This window comes from Mercenaria mercenaria, chromosome 13 (genome assembly GCF_021730395.1).
Source record: "Mercenaria mercenaria strain notata chromosome 13, MADL_Memer_1, whole genome shotgun sequence".
Lineage (NCBI taxonomy): Eukaryota > Metazoa > Mollusca > Bivalvia > Venerida > Veneridae > Mercenaria > Mercenaria mercenaria.
In genome coordinates this window covers 11,006,887-11,026,896 of record NC_069373.1, presented here as the reverse complement: position 1 = coordinate 11,026,896, position 20,010 = coordinate 11,006,887, and the positions used below count along the sequence as shown (strand labels likewise).

At 33.9% G+C, this 20,010-nt stretch overlaps 1 protein-coding gene across 1 annotated transcript in view; it reads right to left on the bottom strand.

Annotated features, from left to right (window-relative positions):
• LOC123530521 (SCO-spondin-like) overlaps nucleotides 1-20,010 on the bottom strand; it is a 149,274-nt gene that overhangs the window by 109,322 nt on the left and 19,942 nt on the right. Inside the window, exons 6-9 of the mRNA XM_053520726.1 lie at nucleotides 16,059-16,134; nucleotides 14,689-14,774; nucleotides 11,103-11,261; nucleotides 4,781-4,951 (exon numbers count right to left, since the gene is read on the bottom strand). Coding sequence (XP_053376701.1) covers nucleotides 4,781-4,951; nucleotides 11,103-11,261; nucleotides 14,689-14,774; nucleotides 16,059-16,134 — 492 coding nt within the window. The remainder of the gene's footprint in view (nucleotides 1-4,780; nucleotides 4,952-11,102; nucleotides 11,262-14,688; nucleotides 14,775-16,058; nucleotides 16,135-20,010) is intronic.

Sequence of the window (20,010 nt, the reverse complement as noted above, 5' to 3'; positions counted from 1 at the left end):
CATTTTCAAGAAATCAATTTTTCTTTCAATCGAAAATAATAAAAGTATCCAACATAATGCTTAATTTGCTCTTAGATATCAAAACCATATCTAACACTTTCAATAACCAGATCAGTCACTAAAGCGTGGTCAATTTGCGTGCGAATATCTAACTGCCTACTGGTAGGAAGTTGGTTTTTCGTTATTTTTTTAGAAAATCATATTCTCGGTTGAAAATGATAAAATCATTCAACTCAACGCTTACTATGCTCATAGATATTTAAAATATCTAACACTTTCAATGTATACACCAATCTTTGTCAAGATCAGGAGAGTTAGACATGACAATTCGCGACAAGTTTCAGAAATTTGTTCAGGCATAAGACACTTGATTTGCTCTTTTCAATAAAATCCAACACTTTCAATACAATTATCAGTCTTTCGAAACATTCAGAAAACCAACTGCTTTGCGTGCGAATTATCAAGTGCCTACTGGTAGGCTGTTGGTCATTTGACATTTTCCAGAAATGATCTCAATTCAGTTGAAAAAGATAAAATCATTTAGCTTAACACTTGGTTTGCTGTTAGATATCAAACAGTTTCAGTTGATGCACCATTCTTCGAAACATTCAAGACAGCAAGTTGTCAATTCGCTTGTGAACAACTGCCTACTGGCAGGCTGCGGGTATTCAATATTTTTCCCATTCGAAAATGATAAAATCATTTCACATACGCTTGATTTGCTCTTAGATATTAAGATTAAATGCTTTCATAATATATATCAGTCTTCATCCAGATCAGGGGAGCCAGTTGCCAATTTGCGACATGTTTCAGCATAAAACTATAAAGGTATTCAATCTAACGCTTGATTTGCTCTCAACACTTTCAATATATAGATCGGTCTTCGAAACATTCAAGAGAGCAAGTTGCCAAATCGTATGTGAATAACCAACTGCCTAGTTAAAAATGATAAAACCTGTCGCGTCTAGACCAGATTTCCTTTTGATTAGTCAGGCCATGAAATCTACATTTATTTATTAACTTAACACGGTAAATTTAGTAACATGCTTAAGTATGCTAAGTAAATTCAAAGCCTTATGGAAAAATAGCTTCTCCGTTTATTACATTTTTAGGAACGATTTCCTGAAAATGTTGCTTTTCCGTCCGTCAACATGCCTTTTTTTCCTATCCAGTCCATAAAAAGTGTTTTCGGCGTCACATCTTGGTTAAAATTTTGCATGCAAGTACATACAGCTATCGATTCAAGGCATATAGCTTTGAAACTTATTTTTTCTCTTTCTAGGTCAATTGCCAACCTCACTGGGTCAACTCCCATAACTCGGATATGTATTTAGACCGAATTATGTCCTCTTTTGAACTTGTGACACTTTTAATGTACAACGCCGGTGAATATACTATGTGTAAAATTAGGCGTTTAATCAAATAAAAAGCAGTTTCAGTTTCAGTTTCACTATAGAAAACATCTGTGCTAAGTAATATTAAAATCCCTTCATGGATGACAGAGTTATTGATCAAACAGGAAAAAATCTATTGACCTTTGACCTCTAAGTGCGATCTTGACCTTTGAGCTAGGGGTCTGGGTGTTGCGCATGACACTTCATCTTATCATGGAGTGCATTTGTGCAAGTATTTTTAAAGTCCCTTTAAGGATGTGCCAACAAATATTTAAATCCTGTTTTGTATGAGAAAGTTATGGACTTAGAAATTATTGAACTTAGAAAATCCTAATTAAAGTTTTGCGTGCATGTTATAATCTTCAAAACTAATGCAGATATTGAATTTAAACTTCACGTGTGTCTTCGGATTTATAAAACTACGTGATAGCGGCGTCAAATCCCATAACTCTGGCGTTTATTTTTGCCAAAATTACGCCCCTTTTGGACTAAGCAAATATTGGTTAAAGTTTTGCATGCTAGTACACACAGCTATCGTTTAAATGCATATAGCTTTGAAACTTATTTTTACTTTTTCTAGGTCAATAACAAACCTCACAGGATCAAGTCCCATAACACTGATATGTATTTAAGGCAAATTATGCCCCCTTTTGGACCCAGAAAATCCTGGTTAAAATTTTGCGTGCATATTACTATCTCCAAATCTAATGCAGATTTTGATTTGAAACTTCAAATGTGTCTTAAGGGTTATAAAAAGAGGTGATAGCATGAAGTCCTATAACTCTGACATTCATTTTGGCCAAATAATGCCCATTTCGGACTAAAATCCTTGTTAAAGTTTTGCGTACAAGTTACTATCTCTAAAACTAATGCAAATATTGAATTGAAACTGCACACGTTTTTTCGGGTTTATAAAACTAGGTCATAGCATCAAGTCCCATAACTCTGACGTGTATTTGGCAAAACTATGTCCCCCTTTTGAACTTTCTGGTTAAAATTTTGCATGTAAGTTAGTATCTCCAAAACTTATGCAAATACTGGATTGAAACTCTAAAGATATTTTAACATTTAGGGTAATATTCCTTCTTCTGGGACAACAACTTGGCTGTCTTACGGACAGCTCTTGTTGTGTATGCAATTTTTTAATACAAATGTTGTGTTATAACATATTGTATATATAGTACAATGTTGTTTATACATCATTGACAATATCAGATCATTATGTTATACTGCGGTAGAGAAAATTAGGTGCCTTCAAGTAGGGGACTTTGTATTGCATGGCAATACTTATCATAGCTTTGGGTATTATATAATCACCCCTTGGATATGATGCCTGCTTTTTAATTTTGTCTTTTGGCAGTCCCTGTGATATGCAGGCTCCATAACCTCAGATTCCCCTTTCTAAATTCTATTTTGTTTAGTTCTGCCCATTGTTTCTTCGTTTAGGGCAAACCCATTATTTTAACTGAGGACCATAAGCCGTTTTTTATGGAGTTACACGCTAGTGTATCATTCCATGTACACCGTCGTATGAACACATCTGCGGATGTCTCTTAATTGTTTTTTTGTACCTGTAGCATGTGTAAATGTTGAGTTCTGCTCAATCCTGGACGGTAGCATCAATTTCCACTACCGTCCATAAATAGGCTCAATCAAACCGAGCTTGCAACATTTTCGTTTTTGTAATGTTGAGCGGCACGTGGAGTTTCCACTTTTTCTATTTCATTCACTCGCTTTTTCTATATATTATATAGTTTAAAGTAATTAAAACAAGGCGTATGGAAATGTATAGCATATTCGAAGGTACATTATTATACGATGTTGCTTCAATAAATAAATGCAACGAACTAAATATGTTTGAATCAATACGTCGTGTTGCAGACAGTTTTCAGGAAAGAAACAGAGCAAGTATGAACACATTGCACGGATAAGAATTTCAATAGGACCTTTTAGTGTAACACGTACACAAGGTCCGCGACCACTACGCTATAATTTATGATAATAACAGTTGCAAATACCATGTTGCTTTCCACATAACATTGTGTCAGCTTAAAAGCAATCGTGTATTTTCTTGCAAGACAAGATTTCTTGTATTTTGTCGGTGTTGTAAAAACTCGTCTTACGACCCGGGGTGTAAGATAACTCTCGTGCTGGAGTTTTTAATGAATGCGTAAATCCACACGCTTCTATTATAAATAATGCTTGAAAAAGAAAAATATTCGTTTTGTTTTAATTTATTCCTTATATCAACTGAAGAATACCGTATGCAAGAATAAAAATATGCCATTGCTCGAAGGTGTGGAAGGAAATATTTGACTCTCAGGTAACTGTTTTTGGTAACTCGGCAGAGTCTCTTCATCGTCCATAACAGCTTCCCTCGAGCCAGATATTTTCATCCACACCTTCAGCTAGCGACAGATTCTTGTCGTATTATCAAAAACTTGATTTTTTATTTTCGATGCTTAGGAGCATATCCACGTTTATAAGTTTTCAAAATTATTTTTGTTAGGTAACAATCATTTCGAGATGCTGATATGTGAACATTCGTAATACGCTTAAAAGAAAATAATTTTATGACAGAAACATTGATTTGACAGCTTACCAGCATGCCATTCAATACACACTTTATTGCACAAGTAACTTGATATAAACAGTCTCAACAATTCTAAAGGTTTTGATAGATTTATCGGTACACTTACATTTAAGTGTTTGCCGTGTCAATCTGAAAAGATCTTTTTTATCAAAAATGTATGATGCTCCAACAGAAAGCTTTAAATGTCTCGCAGTCGTATAGTATTTATAGATACTATTCTGTTTAGGCAACAGAAAACTAATGACCATACAAAAAGGACCAATCAGGGGACAGTTAACCGATATGCATTTGATAATGTATTTTTCTAAGACAATTTTCAGAAATTAAGGCAACATTTGCTTTATATATTAATGACACTAATATTTTCAGCTGGACTGAAGATTAAATAGGGTTATTATAACAGTAGATTGATCTGGGATGCAGTATTCGGCTCGAGTGGATTTTGCCAGATCGGATCTCACGAGGCGCGCAATCCACGAGAGCCGAAAACAAAGTCCCAGGTCTAGCTACTGTTATAATGACCCTTTTATAATATACCTTTACCATTTTGATTCTTGAACGAAATCTTCAATGTTTATCGATATTAAATTGAACTTAGTGAAGTTTTTATGGGCGCTATTTATAGAAATGTGTATTTATGAAAATAGTCCGACAGCATACAATACGGAAGGTACAATACGGAATTTAAAAGGTACAATACGGAATTTGTGTCTGTCTGTTCATATTTAATTATGAAATACAAGCCGATTTCTTACAGAATTTATATAGGTATATAATAAAACTGCGTACTTACTGGGACAATGTTGTGTGTTACACAAGTCCGCTTGAGCAAAAGCCCCCACACATCCACTTCCACCAAACTGGGGCTTTGGGTTGTCACAATAACGATTTCTCATCATTGGACCTGCACCACATGTCACTGGGCATGCACTCCATTGCGACCATTCTGAGAACTTCCCATTAACTGTTTACAAAAGATACATTGTACATATAAATGCTGAAAATAACAACTATTAATAAGGTTATTGAGAACTACACACAAAGATAGAATACAGCTACTATATGGTGCATACTGCAATTGTTTATAAGGACAGCAAGATAACCGAAGTTTACAAATTACATATGCAGCTGCGTAAACTAATTATTATACTCCTGTAGTAGTTGGAAATGAATTGCTCACCTTAGACACTTTCCAAGAGTAGGAACTCATGTAAGGTAGTATAATCTTACATTACTTATCAAATTCACTTAAATTTCAACCTTTAATTGACTAATGTTTTTTTTACATTTTCTGGTTAGTTAGGGCCATGGAATCCATGCACTTTGTCTATATGCATGATAGAATTAATCTAACAAAATTTGTTGTTGTTTTTTCTTACAAAGCATATTCTGTTAAATTTTATTGTCTATCACAACAGTAGGTCGGAACAAGTCTACCAATACTTGGACTGTGCTATTATACTGTGTGGTTCTTAGGATCTTGAAGTTCATTCAATGTATCTGTAAAATATAATTTTTCTCAAATCGGTGGAAGTGGGTGTGGTGTGAGAGGAGTGGTGGATTGATTTCTATGGTAAGCAATTAAAAAAATACATAGCTTTTGTTACTACTTTGCTTCGTTGCGCTCTAAGATTACAGATGAAAACTGATCAAATAAACTAAGTTTTACATTTCTAAACTGAAGTACTGAACAATAATCTGCGTCATAGAGTGTTAGTTAGGTGAACCAAGTTGTAAATACGTGTGCATATTTGATGATACCTTAATAATTAAGAAACAAAAATGTTTTTATTCCAATTTTCGTTTAAGGAGGTAATATATTTTGTCATCAGGGTAGATTCAAATTAATTGATTGAACCGTAGCAATTTATTGAATTTCGTGTAATTTAAGGAGGTAGGTAACCTTGTTACCAGGGTAAATTCAAATTAGTTGAACTGCAGTAACTGTTTTTTTTTTGTATTTCGTGTAATGTAATGTTTTAACAGCTACAATGATCGCAATTCGTTTATCTCAGGTTTGAAGTACATGACCCTATTTTATATTGAAATAAGAAGGAAAATACGGATATTTAACACTTTTCCGTGTAATTTTGGTTCATTGTTATCCGTAGAAGACTGCATAATTGATAATTGATAATTTTACTAGTATGCGCGTTTACTAGTATGCGCGTTAGCTTTCTAATTTAAGCTTAAAGGCCTAGATCTTGGCAGCAGGCCAAGGGATTTCTGTCTTCATCATCACAGTTGGGGGCTAATGACTATCACAGTATAGTTCCAACAAACAAGGGTCATTGTTTATTGGACAGCCAGTCTACCTTACAAGTGTATCAGTTAGTGAGAAGAGGAAACGGTATATTTTCCTTAATAAATATGTGATCACTTTATAGTTATACCTATTTTGTGGCATTCTTTGTAAACAAAAATGTTCACTGATCAAACATAATAATAACAACATAATAAGAATATCATTTTAGGAAAAAACAAGGTTTTTATTTTTTCAGGTTCTGTTTGTAGATAATTGATATTTTTTCTTAAAAAAATGACTTTCTCTCATCTAAAAGTTTTGTTTTAATGCTAGTAGAATATTGTAAATAACATTTACCTAAGATTGAAAACCGAATGTGCATTTACTCTAATCAGCTCTGTTACATAACTGCTGATAAGCAGCAAGATAAGATAGGAGTTGTTTGTTGGATTTGGGGGTCACACTTATATAGTAGTGGATCTAGGCTTTTAGAATGTATATGTCGTGGGGCTCGTGTTTCCATGGTAACGAATTTTTTTTTAAACAAATGTGTATGAAAACGGGTTTATCAACGGCTTCAGTGCCATTTTGTTAATTATAAACATGGAATATTTGGGTAATATTATAAGCAAAATACCAAGCATTTTACATGGTACCACATTTTTCCTAAAGTTTTAAGTAACCATTCAACAGAGATATTTAGAATAGCTTATATCTTGTTTTTTGAAAATGGCCGTAATAAGTTACCTTTCACCCAACTATATTTCCAATAACATCAGTTACCATCATCCATTTTCTTACAATCAGCAAAACATTTCAATATAACTACACAAAAGAAGCAAAATATTGATCATTATTCAGAGCGTAAGACTCATAAAAATATTTCAGCAAGTAATGGTTGTTAAAGAAAAAACTCAAATAAAGAAAATGCACAGAATTACGTACTTTCAAAATAAAAGCTACTAATTTTGCGCGGTACCTGACACGTAACGTCATGACGTCAATGACGTCATTTTAAGGCAACAATGTTTTGAAGCGTTTCTGCGGCAATTTATTCATTATTTCTGCATTATTAAACCATTAAGCATCAGATCAGAGACAGGTTCATGATTTCTTTTCAGAAGAATGGATATACAAACACATTTAGTTTGTCGTAAACGTCGTCGTAAATCGTCACGTTAGCTTCCGGTTGGGCATGTGCACATACAAATATTAAGGTAACCTACCTCCTAAATGTTTTAGTTGCTTCAATCTCAAGATCGTTTCCAGTACAGTATTTAATATGAACTTAGGTGCTACCTAGAAGGCAGAGCTCCCTTGAAAAATTACCAGTGCCCCTTGAAAATGCTAGAATTATCTGGAATTATGGATCCGTTTTAGGAAGTTTATGTTCTTTTAGATCTATTAAAATTTTAAGAATTAATGATAATTCATGATTTCTGACTTAATGTCTTAGAATGCATTAAGATTACATCTTGACATAGGAAAACTCTTCAAATATGCTATATACGAACTAAAGAAAGTTACGGTTCCTTTTAGAAGGAAACATGTGTCCAACTTTAAGGCAAAAATACTGCTATGGTAGACGTCTGGTATGGGAGAATGACAACACTTAACATGTACAAAGCTTGTTTTAAATCCAAAAGACTAGCCATCTTTAAAAGTTAATGATGAGAATTTCACCCAAGGAAAAGCACTGTTTGCCGAAATTCTCGAAAACCCCTGTTTTATTTACTGAACTGCTAAGTTAACAGTCTATGACATTTTTATGGTTAATCTTTTAGCACTAAAGAAAGGATGGTAGTAGGAACCTTTCTGATGTTTACTGATAATTCATAATCAATAGTATTTTTCCTAGTGATAAACTCTGGTCAGTAATTTTTAAGCTTGTGTATGAAATATATGTGAACTGGGAGAAGAGCATTATGTACTTTTCACAGTTCAGTGCCTGTATATTTTGATCCCAAAACCTTTTTTTCTTTTTCTTTTTTAAAGTTTTATCTGCTGACTACTGTACAGACAGTACATTGGAACCTGACATCACTAACAAAACACTAAAGTCTTGTTAAATTTCACATGAATGCCTTTAGTTTTTACAATACTTTCAAAACTAAAAAAAAATGAAATAAAAAAGAAATTAAAAAAAATCCTTCTGGTGAGGATCGAACTCCAGACCCTTGGTCGTCAATGCGAACTCGCTAACCACTGGACCAATGTGGAAGTGTGACGTCATCAACACAAATATAAGTATATATAATGAATTTCAGTTATGGCAGCGTGACGAAAATCGTTTCGCATTGAAAATATTTATTCTATCTATTCTATTTTTTTTCTTCGTAGAAAATGTATTTAGCACTGAATTCTTATTATTAGACGCTCATTTTCATTTTAATCAACGTTCGAAGCAGTAAGCGAAACGCTTTTGCCAACCGTAAACAGCAAGCGTCTACTGACGTCTTACTGATTAATTGTGTACTGGAAAAAACCCGAACAACACCGATTCCAAAAAAGTCCCACGATTTTTAATCTCTATAGTATAGTTCAACTCTAATTCTATTCACAGTTTTTTTTCATTTTCTTTTTCACACGTCTAGCCGTAATGCGACGGTGTCGGAGACGCTTCGCGGCGCCGGTAGCTCTGCTATCAAGGTTTGAAGTATATGACCCTTAAAAGGTATTTTATATTGAATGAAAATGGAAAATACGGATATTTAACAGTGTTCAAGGTATTTTGGTTACACTGTTGTCCGTAAAAGTCTGCCTAGTTGATAATTTAGTAAGTATGCACGTTAGCTTTCTTATATAAGCTTAAAATGTATATGTCGCGGGGCTCGTGTTTCCATGGTAACGCAGTTTCTCTCATTTTTAAACAATTTACTTTTGAAAATCAAATTGATTCTTCACATAATATGCTTTATTACCTGCAAGAGCGACTGCATAGATACATCTATGATTAAATGATAGTTCACTGGTATTTTAACAAAAAAAGAGGACTTTCATTACAACTAAAACACGAGAAAAAATAACAAGGAATCTCATTTCTTATATAGTCTACCATTTCGAAGCGTGTTCACCAAATGTTCGCAGTATTATTAAAATCAGAAATCGGTAAGGGTTTGAAACCTGAGGCCAAGTGTCGTAGTGACGTTGAAATTTCTTTCTTCCATTCAAAATAAAGCTACAATTCTATATAATATTTTGAATCAATATTAAACTCTATTGATGAATTAATGTTTCACGGATTTCAATTATAATTGGATATCAAAATTACTTACATTTGTTTTTGATAACATTCTTGTGTTGATAAAACTTTTAAAACGTCGACTCTATCATCATTTACATTTTCCACCAAAATCATTTCATGTGCCATTTCTAATGTGTTATCGTGAAGGAATAAGGTCAGTATTTCGGTCAAATGTGCTTCCGGTGTGTAGTCGAAAGAAGTTCGGTAGGATACGACCACTGACTGGTATTTCACTAGGAACTATACGACCACCATTTTTCTCTTCATTTTTATTGTTCATTTATGATAGAATTTTTAGGAAATTTTTGTGTAGGAAAAAAATGATGTTCTATAGGCATACGTATATGCACGCTGAATTGTTTTTATATGAGACAAAGAAGGATTTAAATTACTGACCTTTAACGTAGAAGAATTATCTATGTCATGTTTATTCGATTACAATTCCACTTAAATGCTAGAGATAGTTAAAGTATCGCACCAATTTTATGTCTGTCTGATTGAATTGTTTACCTTTAAACAGGAAGTACAGTATTACTTAGTTTCTAAATTCTTGATAAACAATATAATTTTATGTAGGCAAGTGTATGATGTCGAAATTGCAAATGTAATATCTGTTGACATAAGCTGCTCATTAATCCTCCACCCATCCCACACGCACTCTTATGTGGCTGTTAAAAAACATTTGCTTTGGCTGATAGCCTCTGTTTCTAATCCTCTATATATCAATACCATTAGTTCCATTTTTCCCTACATATTTTTTAAAATTAAACAAAATATAAAGGCATTGCATATAAAAGTGCTGCAAGTAAAAGAAACACTATCCAAAGTTTGAATGTTTTATACTTACAGTACTAAATAAATCTAGATGTGTTTTTAAAAAATAAATTGATACAACAGAAAATGTTCAGTGAAATGGTAACGTAACATACGTAAAGTGAATTTCCTCAGACAACAACAATGAAAACACATATTTTAAATATGCTTTTTAAGCGGCTTTATAATATATCGTGGCTATTTCATAGTATTTTGTATTTAAAACATTTCCAAAGGACGTATAATGTTTCTAAATACTTTGAAACAATAATACAAATTTAGTGAAATGGTAACGTAAGGTGTGTAAAAATATGCAGCATATTAGTTCTTCCGTCAATAATGCGTTATGTTGACATTTTCATACAATGCAATTCATATAATTACAAATTCATTCATAGGAGGGAAGTAATGTACGTGTCGATTGGCTCGGTTTACCACAACTCCTGGCCATTCCTTTATTGCATGATATTGCCAAAAAGTTATCTGCATTAATTAAAGATAAAACTTAGACCCATGAAACATTTCTGGTAAAACTTGAGCCAATTCCTTCACTTACCGAATCCGCTTTTGATTCAATACTTAATTGTTTATTTTTCTGATGAATTTATTTCATGAGTGAAGTTACTATACGACCTTGTTTTTGATAGTTAGTTGAATATATTCAAATACTATTTTGCAGAATTTTACATAATTTCTTATTGTATTATTGATATGATATCAAGTGACAAATTATTTAAAGGGCTTTCTTCTTATGAAGAGCACAGTTACCAGTTATTCTAAAGAAAATTATTAAAAAGACGAGTGATTTCCTACCTGGACAATTCTTTATTTCTGTGCATGTTTGTGTAATGGTATCATTTCCTGTACATTGACCAATAGTTCTCTGACACTGCCTTTGTCTCTGTTGTGTTCCTTGCCCACATGTCACAGAACAAGCGGACCAATTACCCCAATCAGACCATATTCCGCTCACTTCAACATCCGAGATTATATAATGATGATATGTACATTCAAACAATATTAAACTGTCATTTACCACAGGTAGCGATGACAAGAGTACCTTACGATTTTAAATTAAAAACGATAACATACCTTTAAAAAGAGGATGCGGATTAAAAAAGAAATACGTCTAAAATCATTAATCTTCCACCTTTGATTCATGTCAGGAAGTTTGCAGTTACCTGCGAAAAAAAGGTTCTGATACAGAATCCAAGAACACTGTTAAGCTTAACTGCTATGCCCACCGGTACAGAAATTAAATACTATTGAAAAACGCGTTAACCTCAACACAATAAGGAGGTAGGTTGCCTTGTTACCAGGGTAAATTCAGATTAGTTAAACCGTAGCAATTTATTGTATTTTGTGTAAGTTCATGTTTTAGCTTCTACAATATCAAATTCGCTTATCTCTGTCCCTTTGAGTACAAGTTTTATCCAGGTTTGAAGTACATCACCCTCCAAAGGTATTTTATATTTCAAAAGAAGAAAAATACAGATATTTAACACTTTTCAGTCTAATTAGATTTCATGTTATCCGTAGAAGTCTGCGTAGTTGATAATTTTATTAGTATGCGCGTTAGCTTTCTAAAATAAGCTTAAAATATATATGTCGTGGGGCTCGTGTTTCCATGGTAACGCATTTTTTTCTCATTTTTAAAGAACTATCTATGATAATGGGTTTTTCGACGGCTTCAGTGCCATTCTGTTAATAATCAACATGGAATTTAAGGGTAATATTTTATGAATAATGCTCAACACGTCACATGGTACCCTATTTATCTTAACGTTTAAAGTAACCATGGCAACAGAGACGTTTAAAATATCTTATATCTTGTTTTTTTATCGTAATTTCTTTGAAAAAGATTAAATAAAATTACTTTTCTCGTTTAATGTAGCTTCAAAATATTTTACTTCTAAAGTAAGTAATGTTTTCTCGTTATTTGCATTGATTTAAACACATTTTAAAGCTTAATATACTTACAGCGTCTATCATTTTTGTGGAAAAGTCATTGTGCTTGCATTTATTACTCTCATGGCTAGTGTTGAAATAAAAATAAAAGGCGAAAGTTGTGTTCCCTAAATAGACAAGTGTCAACGCCTTTGAATTTTGCATTTAGATATATATGTTACGGGATTCGTTTCCATGGTAACATTAATCTAATTCATGAAATCACTATTTTTCTACTGAAATTTGAACAATTTTAGAGCAAAGTTTAAATATATAAGTACCAAATTATCAATGAAAACGGAAAAAAGGTATTACAATTCAAATGTCCCAATTTTATTTGAAAATGGCCGTAATAAGTAACCTTTCACTCAGCTATATTCCCAAAAACATCAGTTACCAGCATCCATTTTCTTACATTCCTCATAATATGGTTAACATTTGTGTCAAATTATTTTTCAAATCCCTTTGATAAATGGCAGAATTATGGACCAGACATGAAAAAGACTATTTCAACTTCCAATTGTGACCTTGACCTTGGAGCTAGGGGTCTGGGTCTTGCGCTTGAGATGTCATCTTATTATAGGGAACCTTTTTGCTAAGAAAGTTATGGACCGGACAAGGGCAAAAAATAATCCATGTTAACCTTTAAGTGTGACTTTGATTTTAGAGCTAGGGATCTGGATCTTGCAAATAACACATTGCCTATCATGGGGAACATTTATGCCAAATAATTTCAAATTCCTTGGTGAATGGCAGGGTTATGAACTGGACACCAGTTAACCTTTGACTTCTAAGTGTGACTTTGACCTTGGAGCTAGAGTTCTAGGTCTTGCACATGACACTTTGTCTCGTTATGGTTAACATTCATGCCAAGTTATTTCAAAATCCCTCTATGATGGCAAAGTAATGGACCTAGACATAATACAGACCTCTAAGTTTGACCTTGACCTTGCCTTGAGGCTAGGGGTCTGAGTCTTGCGCTAGACACGTTGCCTCATTATGGTAAACATTTATTTAGTTACAGCCCGGACAAAAATTTACACGGACGCAGTGCGATTTTAATATGCCCACATTCTGGGGCTTAAAAAATATTGAACAATATTTATAGGTCACACAAGGACAATTTGTGTGTTATTTTAAAATCGTGTTAACGGATTTATATAAAAAGATTGTAAAAGTTTCTACCATATACATATAGGGAAAAGGGACCACGCCCCTTGGCAGTCATGTGTTTTTCGAAATAATTTGAACAATCTTGGTAGAGGGTCACACAAGAAACACTTGTGTAAAATTATTTTAAAATCGGGTTAGCAGTTTCACACAACAAGGTTTTTAATTTTTCCACTATATATATATTGGAAAAGGTGACCACGCCCTCTGGCGGCCATGGTTTTTGACGAATCACAATAATTCTAACAATCTTGGTAGAAAGTCACAGAAGGACATTTGGGTAAAAATATTTTTAAATTGGGCCAGCAGTTTCACAAAAGAAGATTGTTTTAATTTTCACTATATACATATAGGTAAAAATGACCACGCCCCCCCACGCCCCCTGGCAGCCATGTTTTTTGACGAATCGGAATAATTTGAACAATCATGGTAGAGGGTCACACAAGAAACACTTGTGTAAAATTATTTTAAAATCGGGTAAGCAGTTTCACACAAGAAGAGTTTTACTTTCTACTATATACATATAGGAACAAGTGACCACGCCCTGTGGCGGCCATGTTTTGTGAAGAATCAAAATAATTTGAACAATCTTGGTGGAGGATCACACAAGGACCACTCGTGTAAAACTTTTATAAAACTGGGTTAACAGTTTCACACAAGAAGATTTTTTAATATTTCCACTATAAACATATAGGGAAATTTGCCCATTTTTGTAAATTCGCTATGATATGAACAATCGTAGAAGAGAGCGGCATAAGGACCATTTGTGTGAAATATTTCAAAATCGGACCGTTGATTTAGGAGGAGATATCGTTTGAAGATTTTTCTATTTTTAGCTCTGGAGGCCCTAACGTGCAACTAAGCGGAACCGTCTGAATAAGTTAGGTAGATGACCATCCAAGAAACGTCCACAGCAAGTTTCATCAAAATCTATTAAGTGGTTTTAGAGAAGATGTCGTTTAACACAATTGTAGACGAGGGACGGACGGAAGGACGCAGGACTGAAGACGGACTACGGACACAGCGTGATCACAATAGCTGACCATGAGCAGTTTGTGCTCATTTGAGCTAATAAAAAACGATAAGATATAGGTATTTAGAAATCACATACAGATTATAAAAGTTATCTGCTAAAAATAGGAAGAAAGTGTTTGCTTTGATGTAAGTTTGATTAATATCATGACAGATGCATATAGTTTTATTTTTCTTTAAACTAGTTTAGAAAATATTACTTCACTACTCGAAAATATATTTATATATGCCTAAAAAAATGAGTGCTTACGATCGGAGCATGCTAATATTTCCCAGCTTTTACCAGGACACGCTGCTCCTCCATTTGATGCAGGTGGATTGTCACATTTCCGTAACCTGAATTACATCAACATTGTAATGAATTATAAGTGCCCCAGCTTCCTTTATGTAGGTTACCGGCCGTTCGAAAGCGGTGACCCTTTTTCAGATTGATTTTGTCTGTTTCGTATTTTTGTTACTAACATTGTCTTGGTTGATGTTGGTGTTTCTTTTCCCCCTCCCCCAACTCCCCACTTGCATTTACGCCCCTCTCCTTTTACAATGAGAGAGGTTATGTGCCCACTATAGTTTTGGCTGCCGGTCGTCTTTGGGCAGTGTCCTAATTGTTTCGTTCTTTCTGCTTGTTCTTTTGCTTCCTCTGATTTCAATACATTATATTCATTCTTATCCGACATTCATTAATTTTAGTACAGAAAGGCTTCCTTAAATTTGGCGGCTATCTTAAAATGTTATGAATCCACCCACTTTCTGATTCTGCATTTCTGAAACTTCATAGTATTGGCTGTCAAATAAAATAAAAAGTTTGCTAAGGCTCAAAAAAAGTAAATAAAGTGCCTATCTCTTTCTTATAATATTTAGCTTATGAAACTCATTGGTGGTTAATCGATTGATTTTTTTGTCATTAAATATTCATTAAACTAAAATCAATGTTGTCAGTATAATGTCACAGACAATCATGTGAAGCTTGATTTCAAAATTATCAGAACAGTCAAACCTGTCTATAAAGACATCCATAGGAGAGTCAAAATGTGGTCTTCATTGGGAGGTGGTCTCTTTTTATTCACAGGTTAAAATGAACTGTAAATGTTAAAATGGGAAGCAAAACATGTGGTCTTTAGAGCCATGTGGTCTCTGTTTAGAGGTGGTCTTTAACACAAGTTCGACTGTATATTGTTTTCAATAAAGGTAATTGAAACAATACCTTGATTGAATATAATTTTTAAGTTTCTTTTTTAAATATAATGCATTAACATTAAATCCATAATAAATTTCCAATTCACTCGGGTGTATTTTTATTGTTTGTTCCCATGACAATACTACACCTCACGCAAAATTAACATGGGAGCAAATGGGATTTGCACAAGGTCCTAATGGGCTAAAAATAAGTGCTACAAATAATTTGCTTTTTCGCCGGCGCAAATTTTGCATTCTAATTTGAAATAAAACGTGTACACGCTAAAACATGTATACAATGAAATATTCCTGTCGTATTCCTTTGGAAATCGGACTTTAGATTTAGGCCAAATGAGGAAATTTTCAAAGTCATATTAGGAAAATTAGACCCGACCGTGCCAGCCATATTTGACACTTCATGTACGAAGTAAAGTAGATGGTTTCTACCTATGAGTCATAGCATCCTTTGCAGTATAACTTGAGCATGTAGACCAGGTTGACCATTCAGACCACTGACCATCAACTTAAAGAGAACAAAAACACATGTATTCTGATCTACAATCGAATTAATCGTAGAAGAAACACTTAGTTCATCCGCGTCTCTTTGCACTTGAACACTGCATTAGTTTAAGAAAATCAAATATCGCCGTGTGGGACTAGTTTCATGCCGATACACATTACAGCAAACAGTACAACATGTATTGACTATTTAATATTGGAATGGGTGAACGAGCTGTTTTGCAATCAGATTTTAGACAAGGTAATCATCGTAAGATAAATTTGATATCTGATATGATCTGTCATTTCAAAGCGCGAGACGCGAAAACAGTTTCGATGTTGAAGACATTGCCATTATGAAAATAGACGATTGATCGGGGAAAAACGAAATGAAATATGGTGTAACTTTTGAATCAATGGTCATAACTTTAGTGTTATGTTACCAATGTTGTTCATTTTTAAAGAATGTATGTGATAGCGCGGCCATATCCATATATGAGCCGTGCCATGAGAAAACCAACATAGTGGGTTTGCGACCAGCATGGATCCAGACCAGCCTGCGCATCCGCGCAGTCTGGTCAGGATCCATCCTGTTCGCTAACAGTTTCTCTAATTGCAATAGGCTTTGAAAGTGAACAGCATGGATCCTGACCAGACTGCGCGGATGCGCAGGCTGGTCTGGATCCATGCTGGTCGCAAAGCCATTATGTTGGTTTTCCCATGGCACGGCTCATATATCATATATTAATTTCATGAAGATTTCTCGAGAAAAGACGTCTCTACTGTGTTAACAATGCGAAATATTGTCAAGTATCGTACCAGTATGAAATCATATAAAACGTGACATATGTATGGGATAAAACTCTGACGTATGCTTATTATCATCGTACTAGTTCGTAATAAGGTCGCTACATACATTGACAATATCTGCCTATTCCCTAATGATGTCAACTTTCCTTTGAGGGAGGAGCCTTCGTGGCCGAGTGGTTAAGGTCGCTGACTTCTAAATACTTTCCCCTCCCCGATACGGGTTTAAAATATCACTTGGATTCTTGGAATTATTCATGTGAGGCAGCCAACCAGCTGGTTATTTTGAGGATGTCGACATTAGGAGCGTCAAATTTCAGAGCGTTGAAGGTGGGTTAATCAGATTTCAAATAAGTAATGGATTTAGTTGAGAGTAAAACAAATGATCATTTACACTTATTTGTCTTCACTGACAGCTTAATGTATGTTAGATTTTTACTGAAGGTATTTTCAAAATTTGATTTCTAGTCCTAGCTGCCCAACCAAGATAAAGTTATTTATCATATGTTTAAATTTAATAAACATAAGTTGCCTACGAAATCATATCAATATAAGAACCATTGTATTATATTCGACAAATATCTACACAGGCAAATGTAAATTTAACTGGAATTCATCAAGATTGCAAGTTTGTAAACTATTATTATCTCCCTATACCTTAACTTTTGAGCAACCAGGAAAAATTGGAAATTTATGAATTCTGAAGCTTCAAACTACTTTAAAACAAGCATTTTCGTTCAGATTCATGAATTTTCTCAATATCAATCAGACGCGAATATAACATTAGAAATGATATTGAAATCAAAAGCAATAATCCACTACAGTGCAACCTCTGCAGAGCAACACCCTTTGGGAGATAAAAATATTTACTGTTATACAGAGGTTGTTGTTCGGGAGAGGTAAATTTGGTAGTATATTTCAGCTTAGTGAAATTTTGATGATGTAGTTATAGAGAGGTTTTTGCTTATGAGAGGGCTGCTCTGGAGAGGTTATACTGTATTTTGATAATTATAAATCTATCATCATATTCAAATGAATGATCGAAGTTATTTGTTTTCTATGCTGGAAGTGAGGTTTTATTTTGTAATTTAAATCGTACACATAGATTCTACATAATTATTTAGCATTATGTTATTTTGAGTAAAAGGAACATCATTTATACAATATTAAAGATATATTATGCCCAGATGTCATATTTGAATATATTAACAATTATCGCATATCATTTATGGAATGATAAAATAAACATGTTTGTGAATATGATCGATAATGTGTACGGTTTAAATCCTACATACTAATTAATGTGTAAGTAAACACATTATGAATATGCTTCGCCACTAAATCTTTGGAAGTTTGTTTGAAACAAATGATTGTTACTTTATAGACATTTAATTGTGATTGCAGTATACCTAGTTTATTTATATATTAGGCCAAGATAAAGATGTTTTTAGATTAAGATTAATATGCAATGATGAAATATCTATAAAAGGTAAGCATAATACATCTTTAAAGGGACGTGAAATTAGACATCAGCTTTGATGAAGTAATTTCTATGCTGCATCGTAATTTAATGTAAATCAAAAAAAGAAACTTGTAGATAATTGTCTAATGATAATAATCTTTCATAATTGAAAACAGTAATAATAGATAAGACAAACTTAAAACCAAAAGCACCATCACCATTCAAAAATTGTATATTAATATACTGTAACATAATTCTACATTTGGACTTGTTCAAGTATCTTTCTGAATGAGTGAATTCTTTTCTTTCTAGCGACATCTTGTCTTGCTATTTAACACAGTTGACACAACTGTAGAATAAAAAAGTATAACCACATCTAATTTATCTTTCACATTTAGAAGTTACTTTCTACTTTCGTTGCTGTTATTGTGACAGTAATAGATCGTCGCTATACATCCATTCAAATAGTGTGTCGTCGTGAAACCTTTAACCATGAAATATCGCTCTTCAGTAATGGCGTGGTCACACTACACGTAGTTAATCGTAGTAAGGAATGATCGTAGTTGATCGTAGTTGATCGAACTAAGCGTAGTTACACGTAGATAATCGTAGTCAAACGTAGTAATGATCGTAGTTCGAACTTAAGATTTGTCCGTAGTAAGCAAATAATTTTTCGACATGTTCAAAATCTGACTACGATTAACTACGATGTTTTGACCCTACTGTGACCGTAGTTTGAACGTAGTTGATCTTAGTTAAACGTACTTGATCGTACTTAACAGTAGTGTGTATCGTTTTTGATCGTAGTACAAGAAAAACGCATCGACTGTACGGTTCAACTACGATCAACTAGGGCTAAACTACGGCTAAACTAAACTAGGACTCCACTACGGCTAAACGCTTTTCCGTAGCTCAGCGTAGTTGATCGTAGTTTGTCGCAGTTGTTCGTACTTCGATCGTAGTATATACGTAGTGTAACGTAGTAACTCGTGGTAGGACGTAGTGATACCCTAGTTAACCCTACCAGATTTACTCGTAGTTGAACGTAGTTGTTCGTACTTACACGTACTTCAACGTACGACAAACTACGTTTAAAATTAACTACGACCAACTACGTGCGTGAACGTAAATGTGACCATTGCTTAAAATACACACAGCATTCAGTGAAAACTGACGTGATGTCTGTATAGCAGTTACAGTCTTTTCAGAAATGTTTAAAAGTTAAGAGGTAAGGGAAGATCTAAGCCTCTGTATGAAACACATCAATAAATTTGCTTCTAACATTTTCTTGACAATGTTTTAACTTCTGTTTGTTAATACCGTCTCTGTAATACCGTTTTGAATATTGTTGTTTTATACCTGCAAAGATGTATCAAAATGTCTGATCACAACCACACTAAGTTCCAGAAGCACAACTTTGCACGATATGAAAACTATGTACGAGTATGATATTCAAAACGAAGAGCACTTATACAACAGTCCTATCTACCATCTTAAGATATTCTTGATTTGACGTATACTGACTTTGCATCTTGGTATAGAGATCGTGATAGAGCCGCGTCAGTAGGGACACAGTGGATCTTGCTAAAATTAGACACGAAACGACTATTGTTGCAAAAGCAATAGAGTCAA